This window comes from Somniosus microcephalus, chromosome 1 (assembly GCF_052327205.1).
Source record: "Somniosus microcephalus isolate GS21.2 chromosome 1, FLI_Smic_1.0, whole genome shotgun sequence".
Classification (NCBI taxonomy): domain Eukaryota; kingdom Metazoa; phylum Chordata; class Chondrichthyes; order Squaliformes; family Somniosidae; genus Somniosus; species Somniosus microcephalus.
The window spans coordinates 32,218,525-32,245,239 of NC_140987.1; the positions used below are offsets into that span (position 1 = coordinate 32,218,525).

The 26,715-nt window shown below is 47.9% G+C and overlaps 1 protein-coding gene across 1 annotated transcript in view; it reads left to right on the plus strand.

The window, feature by feature from the left end:
* Positions 1-26,715, plus strand: part of LOC147124016 (polypeptide N-acetylgalactosaminyltransferase-like 6) — a 248,984-nt gene that overhangs the window by 168,150 nt on the left and 54,119 nt on the right. The window contains exon 6 of the mRNA XM_085977447.1: positions 16,355-16,471. Within this exon, the coding sequence (XP_085833573.1) occupies positions 16,355-16,471 (117 nt within the window). The remainder of the gene's footprint in view (positions 1-16,354; positions 16,472-26,715) is intronic.

The window sequence follows — 26,715 nt, forward strand, 5'->3', positions numbered from 1 at the left end:
TCCCCATATCCCTTGATCCCTTTAGCCTTAAGAAATATATCTAACTCCTTCTTGAATATATTTAATGAATTGGCCTCAACTGCCTTCTGTGGTAGAGAATTCCACAGGTTCACCACTCTCTGGGTGAAGAAATTCCTCCTCATCTCAGTCCTAAATGGCTTACCCCTTATCCTTAGACTGTGACCCCTGGTTCTGGACACCCCCGCCATCGGGAACAGCCTTCCTGCATCTAGTCTGTCTAGTCCTGTTAGAATTTTATAAGTTTCAATGAGATCCCCTCTCATTCTTCTAAACTCTAGCGAATACAAGCCCAATCGACCCAATCTCTCTTCATACGTCATTCCTGCCATCCCAGGTATCAGTCTGGTGAATCTTCGCTGCAATCCCTCCATGGCAAGAACATCCTTCCTCAGATAAGGTGACCAAAACTGCACACAATACTCAAGGTGTGGTCTCACCAAGGCCCTGTACAACTGCAGCAAGACATCCATGCTCCTGTACTCGAATCCTCTCGCTATGAAGGCCGACATACCATTTGCCTTCGTAACCGCCTGCTGCACCTGCATGCTTACCTTCAGCGACTGGTGCACAAGGACACCCAGGTCTCGTTGCACACTTTTCCCAATCTATTGCTGTTCAGATAATAATCTGCCTTCCTGTTTTTGCCACCAAAGTGGATAATCTTGCATTTATCCACATTATACTGCATCTGTCATGCATCTGCCCAATCACCCAACCTGTCCAAATCGTACTGGAGTTTCTCTGCATCCTCCTCATAGCACACACGCCCACCCAGCTTTGTGTCATCTGCAAACTTGGAGATATTACAAAGAATAGGGATAAACGGGTCTTTTTCAGGATGGCAGGCTGTGACTAGTGGGGTACCACAAGGATCGGTGCTTGGGCCCCAGCTATTCACAATCTATATCAATTATTTGGATGAGGGGACTAAATGTAACATTTCCAAATTTGCTGATGACACAAAGCTAGGTGGCAGTGTCAGTTGCGAAGAGGATGTGAAGAGGCTTCAAGGGGATCTTAACAGGCTCAGTGAGTGGGCGAGAACATGGCAGATGGAATATAATGTGGATAAATGTGAAGTTATCCACTTTGGTAGAAAAAACCTCCTACGCACCCAGAGGGGCTGCAAATTATGGGCTATCATTAAGGTGCAATTTATGTACACCCTTCAGAATCTTGATTCTTTCAATAAAATCTCTTCCCGAGCCAATTCTTTCTTCAGCGTAACTTGCAGGTGTCAGCAGTGAGGGTCTTCCGTTGGCAGTCAATATTCAGGGTTGAAAAGGTTAAAGGTCTTTCTCTGTTGCAGGAGATCTTGTGGAGGGCAGATATGGGAGTTCACTAACCAACAACAACAACTACATTTTATTGCGGATACTTTTGAGGTGATACACTTTGGGAGGAACAACATGGAAAGGCAGTGTAATCTAAATGCACTATTTTGAGGGGGTGCAAGAACAGAGGGACCTGGGGGTGCATATTCAGAAATCTTTGAAGGTGGCAGGGCAAGTTGAGAAGGCGGTTAAGAAAGCGTGTGGGATACTTGGCTTTGTAAATAGGGGCCTTAAATATAAAAACAAGGAAGTCATGCTAAACCTTTACAAATCTCTGGTTAGGCCTCAGCTGGAGCATTGCTTACAGTTCTGGGCACCCCGCTTTAGGAAAGATGTCAAGATCTTGGAGAGGGTACCAAGATGATAACAGGGACGAGGGACTTCATTTATGTGGAGAGTTTGGAGAAGCTGGGGTTGTTCTCCTGCAAGGAGAGATGGTTAAGGGGAGACCTAATAGAGGTGTTCAAAATTATGGGGGTGTTGATAGAGGAAGTAGGGAGAATGAAGGGTATGAAGCTGGGCAGGTGGAAGGGGTATCAGTGGGAGATCATTTTGGTGGTAGTGATCATAATAGAAACATAGAAGATAGCAGCAGGAGTGGGCCATTCGGCCCCTCGAGCCTGTTCCGCCATTCAATGTGATCATGGCTGTTCATTCAAATTCAGTACCCGGTCCCTGCTTTCTCCCCATATCCCTTGATCCCTTTAGCCTTAAGAAATATATCCAACTCCTTCTTGAATATATTTAATGTATTGGCCTCTACTGCCTTCTGTGGTAGAGAATTCCACAGGTTCGCCACTCTCTGGGTGAAGAAATTCCTCCTCATTTCTGTCCTAAATGGCCTACCGCTTATCCTTAGACTGTGACCCCTGGTTCTGGACTCCCCGACCATCGGGAACATCCTTCCTGCATCTAGTCTGTCCAGTCCTGTCAGAATTTTATAAGTTTCAATGAGATCCCCTCTCATTCTTCTAAACTCCAGCGAGTACAAGCCCAATCGTCCCAATCTCTCCTCATACGTCATTTCTGCCATCCCAGGTATCAGCCTGGTGAATCTTCGCTGAACTCCTTCCATGGCAAGAACATCCTTCCTCAGATAAGGTGACCAAAACTGCACACAATACTCAAGATGTGGTCTCACCAAGGCCCTGTACAACTGCAGCAAGACATCCTTGTTCCTGTACTCAAACCCTCTCGCTACGAAGGCCAACATGCCATTTGCCTTCTTAACCGCCTGCTGCACCTGCATGCTTACCTTCAGCGACTGGTGCACAAGGACACCCAGGTCTCGTTGCACTTCCCCTTCTCCCAATCTATTGCCATTCAGATAATAATCTGCCTTCCTGTTTTTGCCACCAAAGTGGATAACCTCACATTTATCCACGTTATATTGCATCTGCCATGCTTCTGCCCAATCACCTAACCTGTCCAAATCATCCTGTAGTTTCTCGGCATCCTCCTCACAGCACACACGCCCACCCAGCTTTGTGTCGTCAGTTAGACATAGCATAGTTATGGAAAAGGGCAAAGATAGACCAGGAGTAAAAGTTCTCAATTGGGGAAAGGCCAATTTTACTAAGCTGAGATGTGATTTAGCAAAAGTGGACTGGAAACAGCTCCTTGAAGGCCAATCAGTGTCAGAGCAGTGGGGGGCATTCAAAGAGGAGGTAGTGAGGGCTCGGAGCAATAAAATGCGCGGGACTCCTAAATCTAGAGCCCCCTGGATGTCAAAGGGCATACAGGGTAAGAAAAGGCAAAAAAGGAAAGCTTATGCCAGATACCGAGAGCTAAATACTGCCGAAAGCCTAAAGGAGTATAGAAAGTGCAGGGGTGAAATTAGAAGGGAAATTAGGAAACAAAGAGAGGGCATGAAAAAATACTGGCAAGTAACATCAAGGAAAGCCAAAGATATTTTATAAATACGTAAAGAGCAAGAGGATAACTAAGGAAAGAGTACAGCCTATTAGAGACTAAAAAGGTAACCTGTGTGTGGAGGTGGAAGACGTGGGTATGGTTCTTAATGAATACTTTGGGGGGAATTTTCTGGGGGGTCAGCGGGCGGTTTCGGTGACGGGTCGGGTGGGAAATTAGATTTTTTTGACATCGGGTCAGGACTCCGCTGTCAACCCGCCACAACGCGCCTTTCCCACAGGCGCGCGTGTGATCTCCGATCTGACCCAACCCGACCCGTAGAGGCAGGCGACCCAATTAAACCAATTATTGGGTTGTTGACAGACCCTTAATAATGCTTTTAACCTTACACTTTCACTTTAACTGCTTGCCCACAGGGTCCATGCTGCTCGGGGACCAAGTCTGTGAACCTGAGGCGGGACTTGAATGGCCATTGCCCCAGCTGATTACTTGACAGCTTCAAATATACAGTAAAAGCTCCCACCTGACAGATCATCATGTTCCTCAGCCACAAGCTGTTTCTCAGTCCATTTCCAACACAGATTCTGCAGGATTTCCACGTTCCACTCTCCATCCATTCTTAACTCATTGGAAAAACTCTCTCACCATTTCTTCACCTGCCATCTATTCCATCAACATGGGTGCCCTTTATACTGTCTCATTTTGGTCCTCAGAATTCAACCACAATCAGCCCCAACACCAGTAGCACCAGGTACACCAACAGCACCAACAACAACACCAACCTTCTCCGCAATCACCTGATGCTGCACAGGACACAGGGCATCAGCACCCGAGCACACTGCTGCCCAGGAGGCATGGGATGGCCTCACCATGACCATATTTACTTCACTTGACGCTGTACACCCTGGCTGCCTCATGATGCGCCAGGTTGGCACCACCCCACACCAACATCATAAAGTATCCCTAGCCATTCCTTTCACACTCTTCACCATTGCAGGGAGTACCATTATGTCTCACCATTCACTGCAACTCACTCAGCCACTTCCAAAGGTGCACACAAGTCTGTCCAAAAACGGAAAGTGTTGAAAATAAAGGTTTCAATGTTTGACAGCATGCTAACAGAAACTTTACATGAACATTGGATAAAACACCCAAGTGACTACCCTTGTGTGTTGTTAGTTAGTATGATTGCACTAGGATGAGGGCGAGTGTGAGGGGTGGCTAGTGAGATGGGGATGTGATAATGTAGATAGATAGAGAGGGATGGGTGGAGGTGCAAGGTAAGTTGGTGTGAGTAAGGATGTGCAGGAGTATGGTAGGGAAAACAGAGTGATGGGGATGTGATGAGAGGCACAGGAGGATGAAGGTGAGTGTGGCTTTGTACTAATGTTTCGTGATCTAATGAGATCATCGAAAGGTTTGCGCCATTGCACCCAGGTCCTGCTGACCACATCCCTGCTTGTGACCACCTCTGCAATGTGCAACCAGGCTGTGTTGGTCTCCTGGGGAGTTCTCTTCCGCATATGGGAAGGGAAGAGGACCTCCCTGCGTGCTGTGACTAAACCCATAAGCATATGGAGGGCGTCATGGGAGAACCTGGGTGCAGCCCTGTACTTCTGTGCAGTGATTGTCAGTGTTTGCAGCACTTCAATGCTATAGAACACTGACATCACAAATGTCAAAATAAAGTTGGCCATGGTCCCTTTAAGGAAACCGGCTGATGACGCATCATGAATGATGTCACCAGACCCGCTTTCTCTAATTGGACCGGGAAACATGCTGGGCAGGCTTAACAAGCCCCATCAATGTAAGTTCCTTTTAGGCAGCGGGATGAAGCCAGCAACGGAGCTGCGACCCACCACCGACATCGCCCACCCCGGACCTGCCGAGGGAAGGAAAATCCCGCCTTTGTGTCTGACTGCACAAAAGGGACAATGCAGACATTGTAGTTAAGGAGGAGAAGTGTGAAATATTGGATGAGATAAACATAGTGAGAGAGGAAGTATTAAGTGGTGTAGCATCTTTGAAAGTAAATAAATCGCCAGGCATGGATGAAATGTATCCCAGGGTGTTAAGGGGAGCAAGGGAGGAAATAGCGAAGGCTCTGACCATCATTTTCCAATCCTCTCTGGCTCCAGGTGTGGTGCCGGAGGGCTGGAGGACTGCTAACATTGTACCGTTGTTTAAAAAGGGAGAAAAGGATACACCGAGTAATTACAGGCCAGTCAGCCTAACCTCGGTGGTGGGCAAATTATTGGAAAAAATTCTGAGGAGCAGTATTAATCATCATTTAGAAAGGCACGGATTAATCAAGGTCAGACAGCATGGATTAGTGAAGGGAAGGTCATCTCTGACTAACTTGGTTGAATTTTTTTGAGGAGGTAACAAGGTGGGTCGATGAAGGTTGCGTATTTGATGTATGCATGGATTTTAGCAAGGCTTTTGACAAGGTCCCACATGACAGACTGGTCAGAAGAATAAAAGCCCATGGGATCCAAGGGAAAGTGGCAAGTTGGATCCAAAATTGGCTCAGTGGCAGGAAACAAAGGGTAATGGTCGACGGGTGTTTTTGTGACTGGAAGGCTGTTTCCAGTGGGGTTCCGCAGGGCTCAGTACTAGGTCCCTTGCTTTTTGTGGTATATATCAATGATTTAGACTTCAATGTAGGGGGCATGATTAAGAAGTTTGCAGATGATACAAAAATTGGCCGTGTGGTTGATAGTGAAGAAGGAAGCTGTAGACTGCAGGAAGATAGCAATGGACTGGTCAGGTGGGCAGAAAAGTGACAAATGGAATTCAATCCCAAGAAGTGTGAGGTAATCCATTTGGGGAGGGCTAACAAGGTAAGGAAATACACAATAAGTGGTAGGATACTGAGAAGTGTAGAGGAACAGAGAGACCTTGGAGTGCATGTCCACAGATCCCTGAAGGTAACAGGACAGGTAGATAAGGTGGTTAAGAAGGCATACAGGATAATTTTCTTTACTAGCTGAGGCATAGAATTTAAGAGCAGGGAGGTTATGCTTGAACTGTATAAAACACTAGTTAGGCCACAGCTAGAGTACTGTGTGCAGTTCTGGTCACCACATTACAGGAAAGATGTGAATGCACTGGAGAGGGTACAGAGGAGATTTACGAGAATGTTGCCGGGACTGGAGAGTTTTAGCTATGTGGAAAGATTGGACAGGCTGGGGTAGTTTTCTTTGGAACAGAGGAGGCTGAGGGAAGATTTAATTGAGGTGTATCAAATTATGAGGGGCCTAGATAGAGTGGATAGGAAGGACCTATATCCTCTAGCAGAGAGGTCAATAACCAGGGGGCATAGATTTAAAGTAATTGATAGAAGGTTTAGAGGGGAGTTGAGAAGAACTGGAACTTGAGTCGGGGTCTGGACAGGGTGGTAGAGGCAGAAACCCTCGTCACATTTAAAAAGTACTTGAATATACACTTGAAGTGCTGAAACCTAGGGGGGAAAAATTCAGTTGGTTGCGCCACCCGTTAGCGCCTTAAGAGCGCACTAAGTGGGGCGCAAACCAACTAGTGCCCGGGCGCGGCACTGCCCACGCTTCCCGCAAAATTCAGCGGGAGGTTAGTGGTGGCGCTAACTGTTAGCGCTGCGCCGCTGGCGATAACGTCATCGGTGTGCGCAGCGCCCCGCTCAGGCCCCGGCCGCGATCTTCGGGAGCGCCCCCTGATTTACCGCCGGATGCTATGTCCGACAGGGTCAGGGTGGCGTACCTGCGGCCGGGGAGGCACAATTTAAAGGCGAGGTGCGGGGCGGCCATTTTTGTTGTTGGCCACCTGCCAGCAGCACCTGCCTGTGCTCCTGTCCCTGGACTCCGGAACCCCCCCGCCCCCCCGCGGAGTGCTGGCTGCGCTCCAAGAGCCTGGCACTTCTCTTGGGTGCCGGGCTCTTTTGCCTGCATTCCCGATCCCCGGGGCCTGTGCCCCAGATCGCGCTGCACAAGGCCCCTCCCCTTTAAGAAGGAGAGGAAGGCCTGCAATACTGCAGTGCGACGTGCATGCTGCGGCACGTAGCGCCACGCTAGTCACTCGCAGCGCCCCAAGAGGGAGGCGGGGCGCCTCCAGTAGCGCCCGCTTCCCTTTGGGGTGCAGCCGACCAATTTCCGGCGCCGGGGCGCTAAGTTAGCGCCCCAAACGGGGCTATCCTGAATTTCTCCCCCCTACAGTTCTACGGACCAAGAGCTGGAAAGTGGGATTAGGCTGGATAGCTCTTTCTCGGCCAGCACAGACACGATGGGTTGAATGGCCACCTTCCGTGCTGTAAATTTCTGTGATTCTTTTCTATGAAACTATTTCCTCTGGCAAGTGGGTCACTAACCAGAGGTGATAGATTTTATATAATTGCCAAAAGAACTAGAGAGGAAATGAGGAGAAATGTCTTCACACAGAGGGTTGTTAGGATCTGGAAGGCACCAACTGAAAGAGTGGTGCAAGCAGATTTAATAGGAACTTTTAAAAAGTAATTGGACGTGTACTTGAAGAGGACTAATTTTCAGGGTTATGGGGAAAAAAGCTGGGGTGTGGGATTGATTCGACAGCTCTTTCAAAGAGCCGGCACAGGCACGACAGGCCGAAATGCCTCCTTTTGTGCTGTCAGATTCTCTCATTCTATAACGTAGTAAAACATCCCAAGGCGCTTTGGTAGGGCCAGGTTGTGGGCTGTGAGAAGTCTCAGTACCTCATTGCCTGTAAAGCGCTATGGGACAACCTGAGGTCGCGATATAAATGCAAGCTCTATCTTTCTTCTTCTTTCTTTTGGCCCTAGCCCTGAACTCACATCTTTCTCCAGTTTCTCTCCGATCTCCCCTCATGACCTCTCCGCGCTCATCTTGTCCATGAGACCCACTTCCTGCTCCCTCGACTATTACCAAACTGCTGACCACCCAACTTCCTTTTCTGGCACCCATGTTAGCTGACATTGTTAACGGTTCCCTCTCCTCAGGTACTGTCCTCCTCTCCCTCAAATCTGCCGTCGTCACCCCTCTCAAAAAAAAACAACCCTTGACCCCCTCCGTCCTTGCAAACTACCGCCCCATCTCCAACCTCCCTTTCCTCTCCAAAGTTCTTGAATGTGTTGTCACCTCCCAAATCCGTGCCCATCTTTCCTGCAATTCCATATTTGAATCCCTCCAATCAGGTTTCCGCCCTTGCCACAGTACCGAAACAGCTCTCATCAAAGTCACAAATGACATCCTTTGTGACAGTGACAAAGGTAAACGATCCCTCCTCATCCTTCTTGACTTGTCTGCAGCCTTTCACATGGTTGACCACTCCATCTTTCTCCAACGCCTCTCCACCATCGTCCAGCTGGGTGGGACTGCACTCGCCTGGTTCCATTCTTGTCGATCTAATTGTAGCCAGAGAATCAACTCAACGGCTTCTCTTCCTGCTCCTGCATCGTTACCTCTAGTGTCCCCCCAGGATCTATCCTTGGCCCCCTCCCATTTCTCATCTACATGTTGCCCCTTGGCGACATCATCTGAAAACACAGCGTCAGTTTACACATGTATGCTGACGACACCCAGCTCTACCTCACTACTACTTCTCTCGACCCCTCCATGGTCTCTAAATTGTCAGACTGCTTGTCCAACATCCAGTTCTGGATGAGCAGTCATTTTCTCCAGTTAAACATTAGGAAGACCGAAGCCATTGTTTTCGGTCCCTGCCACAAACTCCGTTCCCTAGCCACCGACTCCATCCCTCTCCCGAACATCTGTCTGAGGCTGAACCACACTGTTCGCAACCATGGTGTCATATTTGACCCTGAAATGAGCTTCCAACCACACATCCGCAGCATAACTAAGACCGCGTATTTCCACCTCCGTAACATCGTCCGTCTCTACCCTTGCCTCAGCTCATCCGCTGCTGAAACCCTCATCCATGCCTTTGTTACCTCTAGACTTGACTATTCCAACACACTCCTGGCTGGCCCCCCACATTCTACCCTATGTAAACTTGAGGTCATCCAAAACTCAGCTGCCCATGTCCTAACTCACACCAAGTCCCATTCACCCATCACTCCTGTGCTCGCTGACCTACATTGGCTCCCGGTTAAGCAACTCCTTGATTTCAAAATTTTCATCCTTGTTTTCAAATCCCTCCATGGCCTCGTTCCTCCCTATCTAAGCAATCTCTTTCAGCCCCACAACCCCCCCGAGGTACCTGCGCTCCTCTAATTCTGCCCTCTTGAGCATCCCTGATTATAATCGCTCAACCATTGGTGGCCGTGCCTTCTGTTGCCTAGGCCCTAAGCTCTGGAATTCCCTCCCTAAACCTCTCTGCCGCTCTACCTCTCTTTCCTCCTTAAAGATGCTCCTTAGAACCTACCTCTTTGACCAAGCTTTTGGTCACCTGCCCTAATTTCTCCTTATGTGGCTCGGTGTCAAATTTTATTGTCTTATAATACTCCTATGAAGCGCCTTGGGACGTTTTTTTAAAAATTCATTTGTGGGATGTGGGCATCACTGGCAAGGCCAGCATAGATTGCCCAACCCTAATTGCCCTTGAGAAGGTGGTGGTGAGCTGCCCTCTTGAACCACTGCAGTCCGTGTGGTGAAGGTGCTCCCACAGTGCTGTTAGGAAGGGAGTTCCAGGATTTTGACCCAGTGACAATGAAGGAACGGCCGATATACTTCTAAGTCAGGATGGTGTGTGACTTGGAGGGGAACTTGGAGGTGATGGTGTTCCCAGTTTTACTACGTTAAAGGCGCTATATAAATACAAGTTGTTGTTGCTGTTTTGTCGGAGTGCTGCTGTAGGCACTTTAGTTTTAACTGATTCTACCCTGTAGCTGGAGGACAAACCACTAACGCAGCATTCCATCCGAGACTGCAACTGAGAACATTGTTGGCTGTTTAATAGAGTCCAGCCCACGCACTGCGCACGGAGTCTAGATATGATGACAGCTTGTGATAGACTAATGGCACCACTCAGCCGTGAAGGCAGCTGCCAAGATCTTGTCAATGATGTGCAGAGAGGTTACGCCCTCCAAACCCAAGCCTCTCCGCGCAAATGTGTCTCTCCGTGTTACTGCCCTTCCTGGTTGAGAAATAAATATACATCGTCTTTCTTTCTTTCTTTTAATTAAAATGTAATCTGGAGAGTTGGTTCATTCTGTCGGGTGTCAGAAATGTAAGTTTATCAGGAAAGGCCAAGGAAAGTGGGCTTGTTCCCTCCATGGCCTCGCCCCCTCCCTGTCTCTGTAACCTCCTGCAGCCATACAACCCTCCGAGATCTCTGCGTTCCCTCCAATTCTGACCTCTTGCGCATTCCTGGTTTTAATCCCTCCCCTATTGGTGGCCGGGCCTTCAACTGCCAAGGCCCTAAGCTTTGGAATTCCCTCCCTAAACCTCTCCGTCTCTCTACCTTTCTCTCCTCCTTTAAGATGCTCCTTAAAACCTACCTCTTTGACCAAGCTTTTAGTCACCTTTCCTAATATCTCACGTGGCTTGGTGTTGAATTTTGTCTGACAATCGTTCCTGTGAAGCGCCTTGAATTGTTTTACTATGTTAAAGGCGCTATATAAATGCAAATTGTTGTTGTTTAGAAATTCATGATTGTGAAGGAAATTGATTCAGGCCAATTTGCTCACTATGTTAAATGTTCAAGTACCTAGGATGGGCCAGAATTTGCTGGCAAAATAATGGCAGGTTTATTCGGGCATAAATCATTCAGCAACTTGTGACGAGGAAGAGATACCCCATGAGTTATAAATCACCACAAATTGCGGACCGATTTGCACCGCTCCACCGTTGGCCTTGTGTAAACGGGAGATCGCCCTCAACCTCCTCGTGAGTTTCAAGAAATTGCTGCATTCGCACATTAATTACCAATTAAATTCACGGCAGAAAGTTAGGGCTGGTACTTAGCAGCGTAAGGACCCATTTAATGAGGAGATTTATGTTCCTGCAATGCCAATCAACTTCCCTTGCCCAGAAACAGAACAATTGCAACTGTGGAGTCTCATTCCTGTAGGTAGTAAATTGTTCTTAGAGATTCATAACATTTAAAATTTTTAATTTTGTAATTATTTTCAATTATTTTCTGTCTCTTTTATATCTATCTTTCCTTCTCTTTAAAAGCACAGTTAGAAAGGATGTGACAGTAGCTCAAATCTAAAACTTGGCACTGTTAATTAGCGTTTTACTTCTCAAAAGTTCCTCTGCATTTGCTGCTGTTTGATGGTTTACCGCAGTGATTTATTCACTTTTGAAGATCCTCCTTGGGAGAGTGGTGAAAGGACAATGACACACAGCTCTTCCCTCTCCTGAAACCAAAAAAAAATAACAGGTATTAATTTGCATGTGTGACACTTCATCATTTGAAGCATTCCCATGCCTTCGTTCACATAGCAGAGGAATTTCATACAAGTTCACTAATCACTAACATCGTACAACATTACTTCCACCCCTGTCAGCTGTGGCTCAGTGCTGAGGGAGGTGCTGCAGTGCCGGAGGTGCCGTATTTGGGATGAGATGTTAAACCGAGGCCCCGTCTGCCCTCTCAGGTGGATGTAAAAGATCCCTGACATGAATCAGTCATTCATGAAAGAAAGACTTATGAAATAATACTGAGCGGCCTACGGGCGGCGCTGTCCAGGGAGAGTATAAATACTCGGGCACGGGCCCAGCTTGCGCAGGACATTCTTAACAGGAACTAGTGAAGGACACAACTAGACCTCCATGTTGTAAAACAGTTGATTAAAGCTTTGTTTAACGCTTAGACCAAGTGCCTAGTAGTTTTCTTACATCAATCCCATGGCACTATTTTTGAAGAAGAGCAGGGGGGAGTTCTCCTCGGCGTCCTGGCCTATATTTATCCCTCAACCAAACATCACTAAAACAGACTACCTGGTCATTGCCACACTGATGTTTGTGGGAGCTTGCTGTGCACAAATTGGTTATGTGCTTCCTAAATTGCAACAGTGACTAACACTTCAAAATGACTTCGTTGGCTGTGAAGTGTTTCGGGGACATGCTGAGATTGTGCGCGGCGCTATAGAAATGCAAGTCTTTCTTTCCTTAAAGAATAAAAAGGAAGAAAAGCTGAACTTAATTTAGTTTAAAAAAAAAAGCAACATCTGCTCATTTGGCCTCAATCCATGTGTCTTTTTATTCCCACCTTTCAAATCATTCCGGGATTGTCAGTGCACAACCTGTTTTTGATGCTGAGTCGAAGAATTAACATTTTGTACATTGAAGCATTCTTCTATGATTTGGTAGATTTTTCTCCTTCTGGACTGCCGATAGACACTTCATTACATTTCACCCGCTTAGTCCATTGTTCAGTTGTTTTGTTTGATTCCAGATGTCTTGGCGCTGGTGTGTGTTTCTCTTTGTACCCCTTTGGCTAGGTTACCAGCTCCCTGTCTGCTAGATTAACTACTCCTGCAGCTAGTGAAGCTTCCGTGCTTCTTTTTGTATCAGTGTCAAAGGCTCAGGTGGGAGACAATGGCCAATGTGCCTCGCTGTAATTGCTCCAAACGCCCTTTGTGTTCCTGTCAAGTGCGTTAAAACAACTGCAGCTTTCTCTCCGTGAGGCCGCCTGATAGCTGGAAAGCTGTTCGGAGAGCAAAATGGCAAGCCAGGACCAAAATAGCTGGAAGAAGGCCGTGATAAGAGTGAAGACAGCTATCGAAAGGGGCGGCTTCAGGAGATGCATCATCTTTAAAGTGTTGGCCAATTTCTTCTGTTTTGTTTCTTTACAACAACAACAACAACAACACGCGAGACACACAATGTAAAGCTTGCCGGGGGAAAACGCCAATAGTGAGATGAAAAATGACGCACAGCTCTTCTCCTGAAACTGAAAAAAAAAATTTTTGGCAAGCACAAACTCACAAAGACAGTGCCCCGTTAAATAAAATCAGAAGCATGCCTGCACAATTTATTGGGGCTGATAATGTAGTCGAAGGCACTTGGCGTGCTGCAGTATCGAGCGGTGAAACCTGAGGCCTACTCAGTGCACCCCCACTGTACAGTTCCATGGGCTGTCAGTGGTTCGAGCCTGCGCAACACTCATTAAGCCCCCAATTTCTAGGCAAAGAAGGGACAAGCCCAATAATATACCTGGAGCCATCGGGAAGGGTGGGAGAGATTTCCTTTGGTCGCTCCATGTTGGCAACGTCGAAAGCATAAGCAAGAACATTTTCTGCGCCTACTGAAACTACAAAAGCATTCTAAAAGAAGACATTTTACAGTTTTCCTGATGAAATTTCCCCATTCCTGGTTTATAGATTCTCACCAACGCCCCCGGAAACATCTGCTTAAGCACTGAAAGTGTTCCAAGTTCCTCAGAACACAGGCACTGAATGCTGCACCAGCCAACCAAAGCAAGACTACGCGTGTGCCAAGTGTCCATTGTTCAAAGTTGGCCCAGCCAAGTGATCAATGCACCTGCTCTCTCAGTTCACTTGGCTGCTGGTAATGGACATTTAGCAAGTACATGAGAATCTTTCAGTATTCTCTGTCCCTGGAGGTCACAGTACACTTAAAAGGGGCCTCTCACCCAGAGCATGACCGTCGAAGATATTAGGGTAGATTTCCCAATACGTCTTCACAGAGACGCTGGTGAGCATATCGGGGGAAAGGGGCGGGGGTAGATGTTAGGGAGCCTGGGAAATCAAGGACATAAGTGAGCTGTCAGCCGTGGCTCAGTCAGAAGGTGGTGGGTTCGAGTCCCACTTGAGCACATAATCTAGGCTGACACTACAGTGCAGTACTGAGAGAGCACTGCACTGTCGGAGGTGCAGTCTTTCTTTAGAGACGCAACACCAAAGGTCTCATCTGCCCTCTCGGGTGGACGAAAAGGTCCCATGGCACTATTTCGAAGAAGAGCAGGGGAGTTCTCCCCGATGTCCTGGCCAATATTTATCCCTCCACCTACATCACTAGGAACAGATTACCTGGTCATTATCGCATTGCTGTTAGTGGGACATTTCTGTGTGTAGATTGGCTGCCTGGTTCCCATCACATCAAAAGTACTTAATTGGCTGTAAAGTGCTTTAGGATGTCCTGAGGTTGTGAAAGGCGCTACAGGAAACTCTCTTTTTACCAGCACCTAAATAACCGGAAATCTCTTAACCGGCAAAATTCAGGAGTAGGTTCAGGTAAGTTTTACTTCATATTAGTGGCTGTGTAACCAGGGTTCCTGGATCTGTGGCCGTGTAACCGGGGTTCCTGCACCTATTGCCATGCAACAGGGACGCCTGGATCTGTGGCCGTGTAACCGGGGTTCCTGCACCTATTGCCATGCAACAGGGATGCCTGGATCTGTGGCCGCGTAACCGGGGTTCCTGCACCTATTGCCATGCAACAGGGACGCCTGGATCTGTGGCCGTGTAACCGGGGTTCCTGCACCTGTTGCCATGCAACAGGGACGCCTGGATCTGTGGCCGTGTACGGGGCTCTCATACCTTAGTAAGTATACCTCTCTGTAATCCGGACTTTTTGATCAACTGGCACCACGCCGGTCCCGTCGGTGCCGGATAAAAAAAGAGTTTCCTGTACACAAATACAAGTCTTTCTTTCTTGGGCCGACTGTGCACCTGGTGTACGGCTGGTATAGGGCACTCTTGCTTCCAACCAGCGAGCAGTAAAAAGCAAACATAAATGAAGATTAACTTCCATCAGCCCAATTTCTCGAGCACTGCACAGGGTAAGTGCCTTCATCATTGTAGGAACATAAAAAAATAAATCATTTAAAGAAAAGGGTCCCAGCCTGTTCAGACTTTCCTGATAGTTATAACCTCTCAGATTTGTTATCATCGTTGTAAATCTTTTTTGCACCTTTTCCATTGCCTCTAAATCCTTTTTGTAATATGGAGACTTGGAACTGTGCACAGTACTCAAGGTTCTATATAAGTTTAGTATAACTTCTCTTGTGTTTGCACCTAGCCATTCCTGGCTCCATTTGCGTGGGAATGGACAATCTACAGTACCTTATTTTCCTTTAAATTATCTTCTTCGCCCTGTTTAAACAGGGTTGCTTCTGAAGAAATAATAAGGGCAGCATCCACTATTGATGCACATACAGGGTACTCTAGAAATATAACAGAAACTTGTGTTTATTTAACGGCTTTAAAGTAGAAAACTGTCCCGAGGCGCTTCACAGAAACGTAATCAGACAAAAATCTACACTGAGCCAAAGAAGGAGCGATGAGGAACGGAACGGTGTCTAAAGGCTTGGTCAAAGGGCTGGGTTTTAAGGAGGGTTTTAAAGGAGGAGAGAGAGATGGCGAGGCGGAGGTTTAAAAGGGAATTCGAGAGCTTAGGGCCTAGATGGCTGAAAGCACGGCTGGCAATGCAAGAATATAGAAACAGGAGTAGGCCATTCAGCCCCTCAAGCCTTCAATTTGATCATGACAGATCTGCATCTCAACTCCATCGGCCCACCTTTGCTCCACATCCCTTGACACCCTTACCTCACAAAAATCTATCTCAGTCTTGAAAGCTCCAAATGTCCTAACATCCACAGCCTTTTGGGGGCGAGAGTTCCATATTTCCACCACCCTTTGTGTGGAAAAAGTGCTTCCTGATTTCCCTCCCGAACGGCCTGGCTCTAATTTTAAGATTATGTCCCCTTTGTTCTTGAGTCCCCCGCCAGAGGAAAGAGTTTCTCCGTATCCACCCTATCAAATCGTTTAACATTTTAAACACCTCGATCAGATCACCCCTCAATCTCCTATTGAGGCAAACGTACCAGAGGGGTGATGAGGAGAATTTCTTTTACGCAGCGAGCTGTTACGCTCTGGAATGCACTGCCTGAAAGCGTGGTGAAAGCAGATTTAATAGTAACTTTCATAAGGAAATTGGATATATACTTGAAGGGGGAAAATTGCAGGGCTATGGGGAGAGAGCAGGGAAGTGGGACTAATTGGACGGCTCTTTCAAAGAGCTGGCACAGGCACGATGGGCCGAATGGCCTCCTTCCGTGCTTTATGGCTCAATGATCTGCATTCATATAGTGCCTTCTCAAGCGGTTTAAACGTCACAAAGCCCCTTCACGTACAGTTTGTTACTTCTTTTTTGGGGGGAGCGCGCTGCCTGTTGTTAATGAGGACATTTAAGTTGAAATAAGGAAAATGTTGGTGTTGTATGTTCTAGATCCGTAACGCGGCTACCAACCGATGTGTGGACAGTAAACACGGAGCGACAGGAGCAGAGCTGAGGCTGGACGTCTGCATCAAGGATGGCTCAGAACGCACATGGTCACATGAGCAGGTACCACAAAGTCAAGGGTTGGCTCTCTTATCATCGAGAAACCTAAGGTGAAAAGGTCAGGCTTCATAGTGCAGGGCACTGCCTAGGATGAAAACATTAGTGGAGCAGGTGAAATAGAAGAAGGAACTTGCATTTATATATATACATATTTTTATTTTTGTTTCCAACCCCTTCCATGGCCTCGTCCCTCCCTATCTCTGTAACCTCCTCCAGCCTACAACCCTCCAAGATCTCCACGCTCCTCCAATTCTGGCATCTTGCGCATCCCCGATTTTAATCGCTCCACCATTGGCGGCCATGCCTTCAGCTGCCGAGGCCCTAAGCTCTGGAATTCCCTCCCTAAACCTCTCCGCCTCTCTCTACCTCTCTCCCCTCCTTTAAAACGCTCCTTAAAACCTATCTCTTAGATCAAGTTTTTGGTCACCTGTCCTAATATCTCCTTCTGTGTCTTGGAGTCAAGTTTTGTTTGATAATCGCTTCTGTGTAGCACCTTGGGACGTTTTACTACGTTAAAGGTGCTATATAGATGCAAGTTGTTGTTGGTGATGTTATTTAAATAAATCAAGAAATAGCTGTTAGAGATGACAAGGTTTGGAGTTAAAAACCTGCTGATTGTAGGAGGAAGAGAAGGCTGAAGAAGAGCAGAGGCGTTCATAGAAACATAGAAACATAGAAGATAGGAGCAGGAGTCGGCCATTCAGCCCCTCGAGCCTGCTCCGCCATTCAATGCGATCATGGCTGATCAGCCAAATTCAGTACCCTGTCCCTGCCTTCTCCCCATACCCCTTGATCCCTTTCGCCTTAAGAAATATATCCAACTCCTTCTTGAATATATTTAATGAATTGGCCTCAACTGCCTTCTGTGGTAGAGAATTCCACAGGTTCACCACTCTCTGGGTGAAGAAATTCCTCCTAATTTCTGTCCTAAATGGCTTACCCCTTATCCTTAGACTGAGACCCCTGGTTCTGGACTCCCCGACCATCGGGAACATCCTGCATCTAGTCTGTCCAGTCCTGTCAGAATTTTATAAGTTTCAATGAGATCCCCTCTCATTCTTCTAAACTCCAGCGAGTACAAGCCCAATCGTCCCAATCTCTCCTCATACGTCATTCCTGCCATCCCAGGTATCAGCCTGGTGAATCTTCGCTGAACTCCTTCCATGGCAAGAACATCCTTCCTCGGATAAGGCGACCAAAACTGCACACAATACTCAAGATGTGGTCTCACCAAGGCCCTGTACAACTGCAGCAAGACATCCTTGTTCCTGTACTCAAACCCTCTCGCTACGAAGGCCAACATACCATTTGCCTTCTTAACCGCCTGCTGCACCTGCATGCTTACCTTCAGCGATTGGTACACAAGGACACCCAGGTCTCGTTGCACTTCCCCTTCTCCCAATCTATTACCATTCAGATAATAATCTGCCTTCCTGTTTTTGCCACCAAAGTGGATAACCTCACATTTATCCACGTTATATTGCATCTGCCATGCTTCTGCCCAATCATCCAATTCTCCCCGGTGTCCTGGACAATATTTCTCCCTCAACCCACATCACTAAAACAGATTATCTGGTCATTCGCACATTGCTGTTTGTGGGAGCTTGCTGTGCGTAAATTGGCTGCCGCGTTTGCTACATTACAACAACGACTACACTTCAAAAAGTACTTCCTTGGCTGTAAAGCGCTTTAGAATGCCCCGAGGTCGTGAAAGGTGCTGTATCAATGCAAGTCTTTCTTTCTCTCCCCCTCCTCCCCTTCCCAAAAGCTGCATGGGTGTCCAACTGTATTGTGTAAATGCCCCGACCCTGTGAATTCAGGACACAACTGGCCAGCAAGTGGAAGTCCCGCTCCGCCATTATTAAGGCAGCTTACATTAAAATCTGGCCTCCTTTTGCCCCTCGCTCTCTTGGAAAGCGTGGCCCAGAAGCTCTGGATGTTTTATAGTCCGTGTGGAACATTTCCATCCTTCTGACTTTATGGACATCAAGATACCCTGTGGGGAAAAATGCTTTCCTCGCCAAATGGACTGCTGTAAACACCAGACAGAATCGTCGCTGAGGTATATTCCAGTATACACCATTATTCGTAACAGTTGATAAATAGTGAGATACGCTAAGGTCTGCTGCCCAGTCCCAAATAAAATCGAACCAAGACGGTGCTGCATTCTGATTAGAATCATGCTGCATGCCAAATAGTCGTGCAAGGAAAACTAAAACCTGTTGTAGGTTTTACACCTATAATGGGCTTGTTTTACATTTTATTCAAGCATCTTATAACTGCCGCGGCTAATTATTGTTCTCCCACCAAGTACACTGTAACTAACTATTGAAAGAAGAAAGACTAGCATTTACATTACTACATTACAACAGTGACTCCACTTCAAAAGTATTCATTGGCTGTAACGCGCTTTGGGACACCCTGATGACGTGAAAGGTGCTGTATAAATGCAAGTCTTTCCTTTTTATATAGTGCCTTTAATGTAGTAAAACATCCCAAGGTGCTTCACAGGAGCGTTATCAAACAAAACACTAAGGCACATAAGGAGATATTACAGCAGATGACCAAAAGCTTGGTCAAAGAGGTATGTTTTAAGGAGCATCTTAAAAGGAGGAAAGACAGTTAGAGAGGCGGAGAGGTTTAGGGAGGGAATTCCAGAGTTTAGGGCCAAGGCAGCTGAAGGCACGGCCACCAATGGTGGAGCGATTAAAATCGGGGATGTTCAAGAATTAGAGGGGCGCAGATATCTTGAGGGTTTGTAAGGCTGGAGGAGGTTACAGAGATAGGGAGGGGCGAGGCCATGCAGGGATTTGAAAACAAGGATGAGAACACCTCCATTAAATCTCCCCTTAACCTTCTCTGTTCTAAGGAGAACAATCCCAGCTTCTCTCGTCTCTCCGCCTAACTGAAGTCCCTCATCCTTGGTATCATTCTGGTAAATCTCCTCTGTACCCTCTGCAAGGCCTTGACATCCTTCCTAAACTGTGGTACCTAGAATTGGACACAATACTGCAGCTGAGGTTTAACCAGTGTTTTATAAAGACTTAGCGTGACTTACATGCTTTTGCACTCAATGGGCTCGAATTTCCAAGCCCCGTGGAGGCGGGTTTGGAGGCGGGAGTGGGGGGAAAATTGCAGAATCGGGGGGCATGAACCCTTCCCGCCCCAACCCGCCTCCATGCCCGTTTCCCAGGAGGCGGGGACCCGACGTGCTGGGACCCGCCTCCCCGAGGCGGGAAGGGGATTAGTGCCAATTAACTGCCTGTTAACAGGTAGTTAACAGGCAGTTTTTGGCCTGATCCCTATTTTTAGCCCTGAAGTGTGGGATTCCCAATGGCTCCAAACCATGCCAAGTTAACCAGGCTGAAGGGCTTGGAGGGTTCGAGATGTCCGGTGTTCAGGTGAGTGATGCGGGTGCATGAGTGCAGAGGTAAGTGTGTTCGGTATGTGTAAAGTGTTTAAATAAGTTTTACTTACCTTTACTTACTAATGCAGGCTTCCTTCCTTCAGGTCTCGGGAGTCCCTCATCTCACCGGCACAGAAAGCAGAATGGCCGCGAGCTGTCAAAAGTTGCAGCATTCTGCTTTCTGTTCTGGAGAGATTTCTAACTGAGTCTGTGGAGAAGGACTCAAGTTAGAAGTCAGATTGTCAGTGTCTGACAGCTTCACAGAGCTGTCAAATGCTGATATTTCATCTGTCAAAAGCTCTTGACAGATGAAATTTCAATCCCTGACGTCACCTGTAACCGGGTGTCCCTTAATTGGCCTGCTGAGCCCACTGGGCGGACTCAACAAGGTCAATCAAGGGAAAATCGCGTGGGTTGGCCACAAATCGATGGAGGCGGGACTACAACCCAAAAAGTGGGAGTCCCGCCTCCATCACGTCCCCATTGACAAAATCCAGCCCGATGCCTCTGTTTATAAAGCCCGGGATCCTGTCGGCTTTAAGAGCCTGATCGGCTTGTCCTGTCACCTTCAACGATAACGTTCTGTAGGTTACTTTGATCTCACTCGGTTACTTTGGAGTTAATTCTCAGCAACCCTAGTCTGGATAAACTGGTACAAAAAACTGTCCAAGCAGGTAGTGAGTTAACAGTCGAATAGATACCAATCATTAGAATGGAAATCAGGAAGTGTTCTAGTTGGATGTCAGCACTAAACAGCTTTGCAATAAAAATCTTAGCACAAGGAGGAGACTTTGTTCGATAGCAAAATACTGCAGATGCTGGAAATCCGAAATAACAACAGAAAATGCTGGAAAAACTCAGCAGGTCAGGCAACATCCGTGGAGAAAACTCAAATTTCTCTCCACGGATGTTGCCTGACCTGCTGAGTTTTTCCAGCATTTTCTGTTGTTATTGAGGAGGCTTTGTTCCCTCAAAACAGTTAGGTAACAGCAGCCTAGACAAGCTGGCTCCAAGTAGACTAGCTGCTTTCCACTGAAGGTGTAACTTCCATTTTGAATGCGATATTTAAAAAAAAAAACAATTTTAAATTAAAAAGAAAACAAAGTAAAGGCAATATAGGAAACCCCCGGCAAAATATTCCATTTCTCATCGCAACCGTCCCTTACCAGGGATAGCGGTTCTGTCCCACATCTCCCTAACATTCCATATTCTAACACTCACTCCACGGGTAGTTGATTCTTAATGTCGGGAGGGAGCAGGTGGGCGTGACAGCTTTGTGCTAACAGTAAGAAGGTTTGATACAAAGTTTTAGAAGTCCCCAGAAGGTAGCGAGGCCAATTCTCCATGAAGCAGTCCATGCTCGCATGCAGCAAGACCTGGACGACATTCAGGTTTGGGCTGATAATTGGCAAGTAACATTTGCGAGGTGAGGCCCGATCAGAGCATCGGACCTGTGAAGGGGCAGTGACCGGCGGCAGTTAAAAGCGGCGGCAGATTCAAATCGGCGGCAGTGCGAGGTGAGGCCCGATCAGAGCATCGGACCTGTGAAGGGGCAGTGACCGGCGGCAGTTAAAAGCGGCGGCAGATTCAAATCGGCGGCAGTGCGAGGTGAGGCCCGATCAGAGCATCGGACCTGTGAAGGGGCAGTGACCGGCGGCAGTTAAAAGCGGCGGCAGATTCAAATCGGCGGCAGTGCGAGGTGAGGCCCGATCAGAGCATCGGACCTGTGAAGGGGCAGTGACCGGCGGCAGTTAAAAGCGGCGGCAGATTCAAATCGGCGGCAGTGCGAGGTGAGGCCCGATCAGAGCATCGGACCTGTGAAGGGGCAGTGACCGGCGGCAGTTAAAAGCGGCGGCAGATTCAAATCGGCGGCAGTGCGAGGTGAGGCCCGATCAGAGCATCGGACCTGTGAAGGGGCAGTGACCGGCGGCAGTTAAAAGCGGCGGCAGATTCAAATCGGCGGCAGTGCGAGGTGAGGCCCGATCAGAGCATCGGACCTGTGAAGGGGCAGTGACCGGCGGCAGTTAAAAGCGGCGGCAGATTCAAATCGGCGGCAGTGCGAGGTGAGGCCCGATCAGAGCATCGGACCTGTGAAGGGGCAGTGACCGGCGGCAGTTAAAAGCGGCGGCAGATTCAAATCGGCGGCAGTGCGAGGTGAGGCCCGATCAGAGCATCGGACCTGTGAAGGGGCAGTGACCGGCGGCAGTTAAAAGCGGCGGCAGATTCAAATCGGCGGCAGTGCGAGGTGAGGCCCGATCAGAGCATCGGACCTGTGAAGGGGCAGTGACCGGCGGCAGTTAAAAGCGGCGGCAGATTCAAATCGGCGGCAGTGCGAGGTGAGGCCCGATCAGAGCATCGGACCTGTGAAGGGGCAGTGACCGGCGGCAGTTAAAAGCGGCGGCAGTGCGAGGTGAGGCACACCAAATCAACAGCAGAGGAGAGAGGTAAAAAGTAATCAGAGTGTGACGTCACCAGGGAGCAGGTAAGTGATTGGTTGGTGAGTATTTCTCTTTTTTAAACTTTAACTCTGTAGTTTATAGTTACTAGGGTCTTTTCTGGTGTAGCAGGGACTGTTGGTAGACTATACAAGCGCCTTAGAGATATTTTTAATTGGTGGTAGTAAATTAATTTAAATTAAGTAAAGGGAAGGTCATGCCAGGTGAGCCCAGCCCCGTGATATGCTCCTCTTGCTCTATGTGGGAATTCAGGGACCCCGGTGCCCCTGATGACCACGTGTGCCAGAGATGCATCCATCTGCAGCTACTAGCAGACCGCATTGAGGCGCTGGAGCTGCGGGTGGATGGGTTGTTGAGCATTCACGATGCTGAGAGGGTCGTGGATAGCACGTTTAGTGAGTTGGTCACACCGCAGGGAAGGGCTGCACAGGAAGACAGGAAATGGGTGACCACCAGGCGGAGCAATAGAAGCAGGCAGGTAGTGCAGGAGACCCCTGTGACCATTCCCCTCTCAAACAAATATACCGCTTTGGATACTGTTGGGGGGGATGACTCACCGGGGGAAGGCAGCAGCAGCCAACTTGCTGGCACTGGGGGTGCTCCTGCTGCCCAGGAAGGGGGGAAAAAGAGTGGGAGAGCAATAGTGGTAGGGGATTCTATAGTAAGGGGAACAGATAGGCGTTTCTGTGGCCGTAGACGTGAATCCAGGATGGTTTGTTGCCTCCCTGGTGCCAGGGTCAAGGATATCACTGAGCGGCTGCAGGGCATTCTGGAGGGGGAGGGTGAACAGCCAGAGGTCGTGGTCCACATTGGTACCAACGACATAGGTAAAAAGAGGGATGAGGTCCTGCAGCAAGAATTTAAGGAGCTAGGTGAAGGATTAAAGAGCAGGACCTCAAAGGTTGTAATCTCTGGATTACTCCCCGTGCCACGTGCTAGTGGGTATAGGAATAGGAAGATAGAACAGATGAATGCGTGGCTAAAGGGATGGTGCAGGGGGGAGGGCTTTAGTTTCCTGGATCACTGGGTCTGCTTCTGGGAAAGGTGGGACTTGTACAAGTCGGACGGTTTACACCTGAACCAGAGGGGAACCAATATCCTTGCGGGGAGGTTTGCTAGCACTGCTGGGGGGGGTTTAAACTAACTTGGCAGGGGGATGGGGTACAGAGTGGAGCTATAGTGGGGGGTGATTTACAGCCAAATACAGAGGAAAAAACAAGTCAGCTGGGAAGGCAGAGCAAATATGTGAAGGCAAAAGGGAATATGGCAGGGCTGGAAGGCATTTATTTTAATGCAAGGAGTCTTGCAAATAAGGTGGATGAACTGAAGTTGTTGTTGAACACATGGGAGTACGATATTGTTGCTATCACGGAGACATGGTTGAGGGAGGGTCAGGACTGGCAGCTCAATATTCCGGGGTATAGAATCTTCAGGCGAGACAGAGGGGGGTGTAAAAGGGGAGGGGGTGTTGCAATATTAATTAAGGAGTCAATTACTGCTCATAGAGTCATAGAGTCATAGAGTTTTACAGCACAGAAAGAGGCCCTTCGGCCCATCGTGTCTGCGCCGCCCATCCATCCCTGTCCAGTCTAATCCCATTTTCCAGCATTTGGTCCATAGCCTTGTATGCAATGGCATTTCAAGTGCTCATCCAAATGCTTCTTGAATGTTGTGAGGGTTCCTGCCTCTACCACCCTTTCAGGCATTGAGTTCCACATTCCAACCACCCTCTGGGTGAAAAAGTTCCTCCTCAAATCCCCTCTAAATCTCCTGCCCCTTACCCTGAATCTATGCCCCCTTGTTATTGACCCCCCTACTAAGGGGAAAAGTTCCTCTTTGTCTACCCTATCTATGCCCCTCATAAGGAGGGATGATATATTAGCGGGTTCCTCTAATGAGGCCATATGGGTAGAACTTAAAAACAAAAAGGGGGCAAGCACTTTGCTGGGAGTGTACTATAGGCCCCCAAACAGTCAGGGGGAGATAGAGGAACAGATATGTAGGCAAATCTCAGAGAAGTGCGAAAATAATAGGGTAATAATAGTGGGGGATTTCAACTTCCCCAATATAAATTGGGATAGTCAGAGTGTGAAAGGCTTAGAGGGTGCAGAATTCTTAAAGTGCATCCAGGAGAGCTTTTTGAGCCAACATGTAGAAAGTCCTACAAGAGAGGGGGCGGTACTGGACCTAATCCTGGGGAATGTAGCCGGGCAAGTGGTGGAAGTATCAGTAGGAGAGCATTTTGGCGACAGTGACCATAATTCGGTGAGATTTAAGGTGGTCATGGAAAAAGACAAAGACGGCCCGGAAATAAGGGTTCTAAATTGGGGGAAGGCCGATTTTAATATGATAAGGCAGGATCTGGCCAAAGTGGACTGGGAGCAGCTACTTATAGGAAAATCCACATCAAAACAGTGGGAGACTTTCAGAAGGGAAATAGAGAGAGTACAGCGCCAACATGTTCCTGTAAAGGTCAAGGGTGGGACCAACAAGCAAAGGGAACCTTGGATGACAAGGGATATACAAAAATGCATTAGAAATAAAAGGGGGGCTTTTGGCAGTTACAAAAGACTAAAGACGGAAGAAGCCCTAGAGGAGTATAAAAAGTGCAGGGGCATGCTTAAAAAAGAAATTAGGAGGGCGAGGAGGGGCCATGAAATAACACTGGCGAGCAAAATAAAGGAAAATCCTAAGATGTTTTATAAGTATATTAAGGGCAAGAGGATAACCAGGGAAAGAGTAGGGCCCATTAGGGACCAAAGTGGCAATCTGTGTGTAGAGCCAGATGATGTAGGCGGGGTTTTAAATGAATTTTTTGCATCTGTGTTCACTATGGAGAAAGACGATGCAGACATAGAAATCGGGCAAGGGGACTGTGACATACTTGAACATATTAGCATCGAGAGGGAGGAGGTGCTAGCGGTTTTAGCAGGCCAAAAAGTGGATAAATCCCCAGGCCCGGACGAGATGTATCCCAGGCTGCTGTGGGAGGCAAAGGAGGAGATTGCAGGGGCTCTGACACAAATTTTCAGAACCTCTCTGGCCACAGGGGATGTACCAGAGGACTGGAGAACAGCTAATGTAGTACCATTATTCAAGAAGGGTAGCAGGGATAAACCAGGGAATTACAGGCCAGTGAGCCTAACATCTGTGGTAGGGAAATTATTGGAAAAAATTCTGAGGGACAAAATTAGTCTCCACTTGGAGAGGCAAGGATTAATCGGGGATAGTCAGCATGGCTTTGTCAAGGGTAAATCATGTCTGACAAATCTGATTGAATTTTTCGAGGGGGTGACTAGGGGGGTGGATGAGGGAAATGCTGTGGATGTGGTTTACATGGACTTCAGTAAAGCCTTTGACAAAGTCCCGCATAGGAGACTGGTCAAGAAGGTAAGAGCCCATGGGATCCAGGGTGCCTTGGCGCGTTGGATCCTAAACTGGCTGAGTGGCAGGAGGCAGAGGGTGATGGTCGAAGGTTGCTTTTGTGACTGGAAGCCTGTGTCCAGTGGGGTACCTCAGGGATCGGTGCTGGGTCCCTTGTTGTTTGTGATCTACATAAATGATTTGGATGAGAATGTAAAAGGTATGATCAGCAAGTTCGCAGATGACACGAAAATTGGTGGGGTGGTCAATTGCGAGGAGGAAAGCCTCAGGCTACAGGACGATATAAACGGGTTGGTCAGATGGGCGGAAAAGTGGCAAATGGAATTTAACCCTGAAAAGTGCGAGGTGATGCATTTTGGACGGACAAATAAGGCAAGGGAATACACAATGAGTGGTAGGGCCCTAGGAAGTACAGAGGGTCAGAGGGACCTTGGTGTACATGTACATAGATCCCTGAAGGCAGCGGAACAGGTAGATAAGGTGGTTAAAAAGGCATATGGGATACTTGCCTTCATTAGCCGAGGCATAGAATATAAGAGCAGGGAGGTTATGATGGAGCTGTACAAAACACTGGTGAGGCCACAGCTGGAGTACTGTGTGCAGTTCTGGTCGCCTCACTATAGGAAGGATGTGATTGCTTTGGAGAGGGTGCAGAGAAGATTCACCAGGATGTTACCTGGGATGGAGCGCCTCAGCTATGAAGAAAGACTAAACAGGCTGGGGTTGTTTTCCTTGGAGCAAAGAAGGCTGAGGGGGGACCTGATTGAGGTGTACAAAATGATGAGGGGCATAGATAGGGTAGACAAAGAGGAACTTTTCCCCTTAGTAGGGGGGTCAATAACAAGGGGGCATAGATTCAGGGTAAGGGGCAGGAGATTTAGAGGGGATTTGAGGAGGAACTTTTTCACCCAGAGGGTGGTTGGAATGTGGAACTCAATGCCCAAAAGGGTGGTAGAGGCAGGAACCCTCACAACATTCAAGAAGCATTTGGATGAGCACTT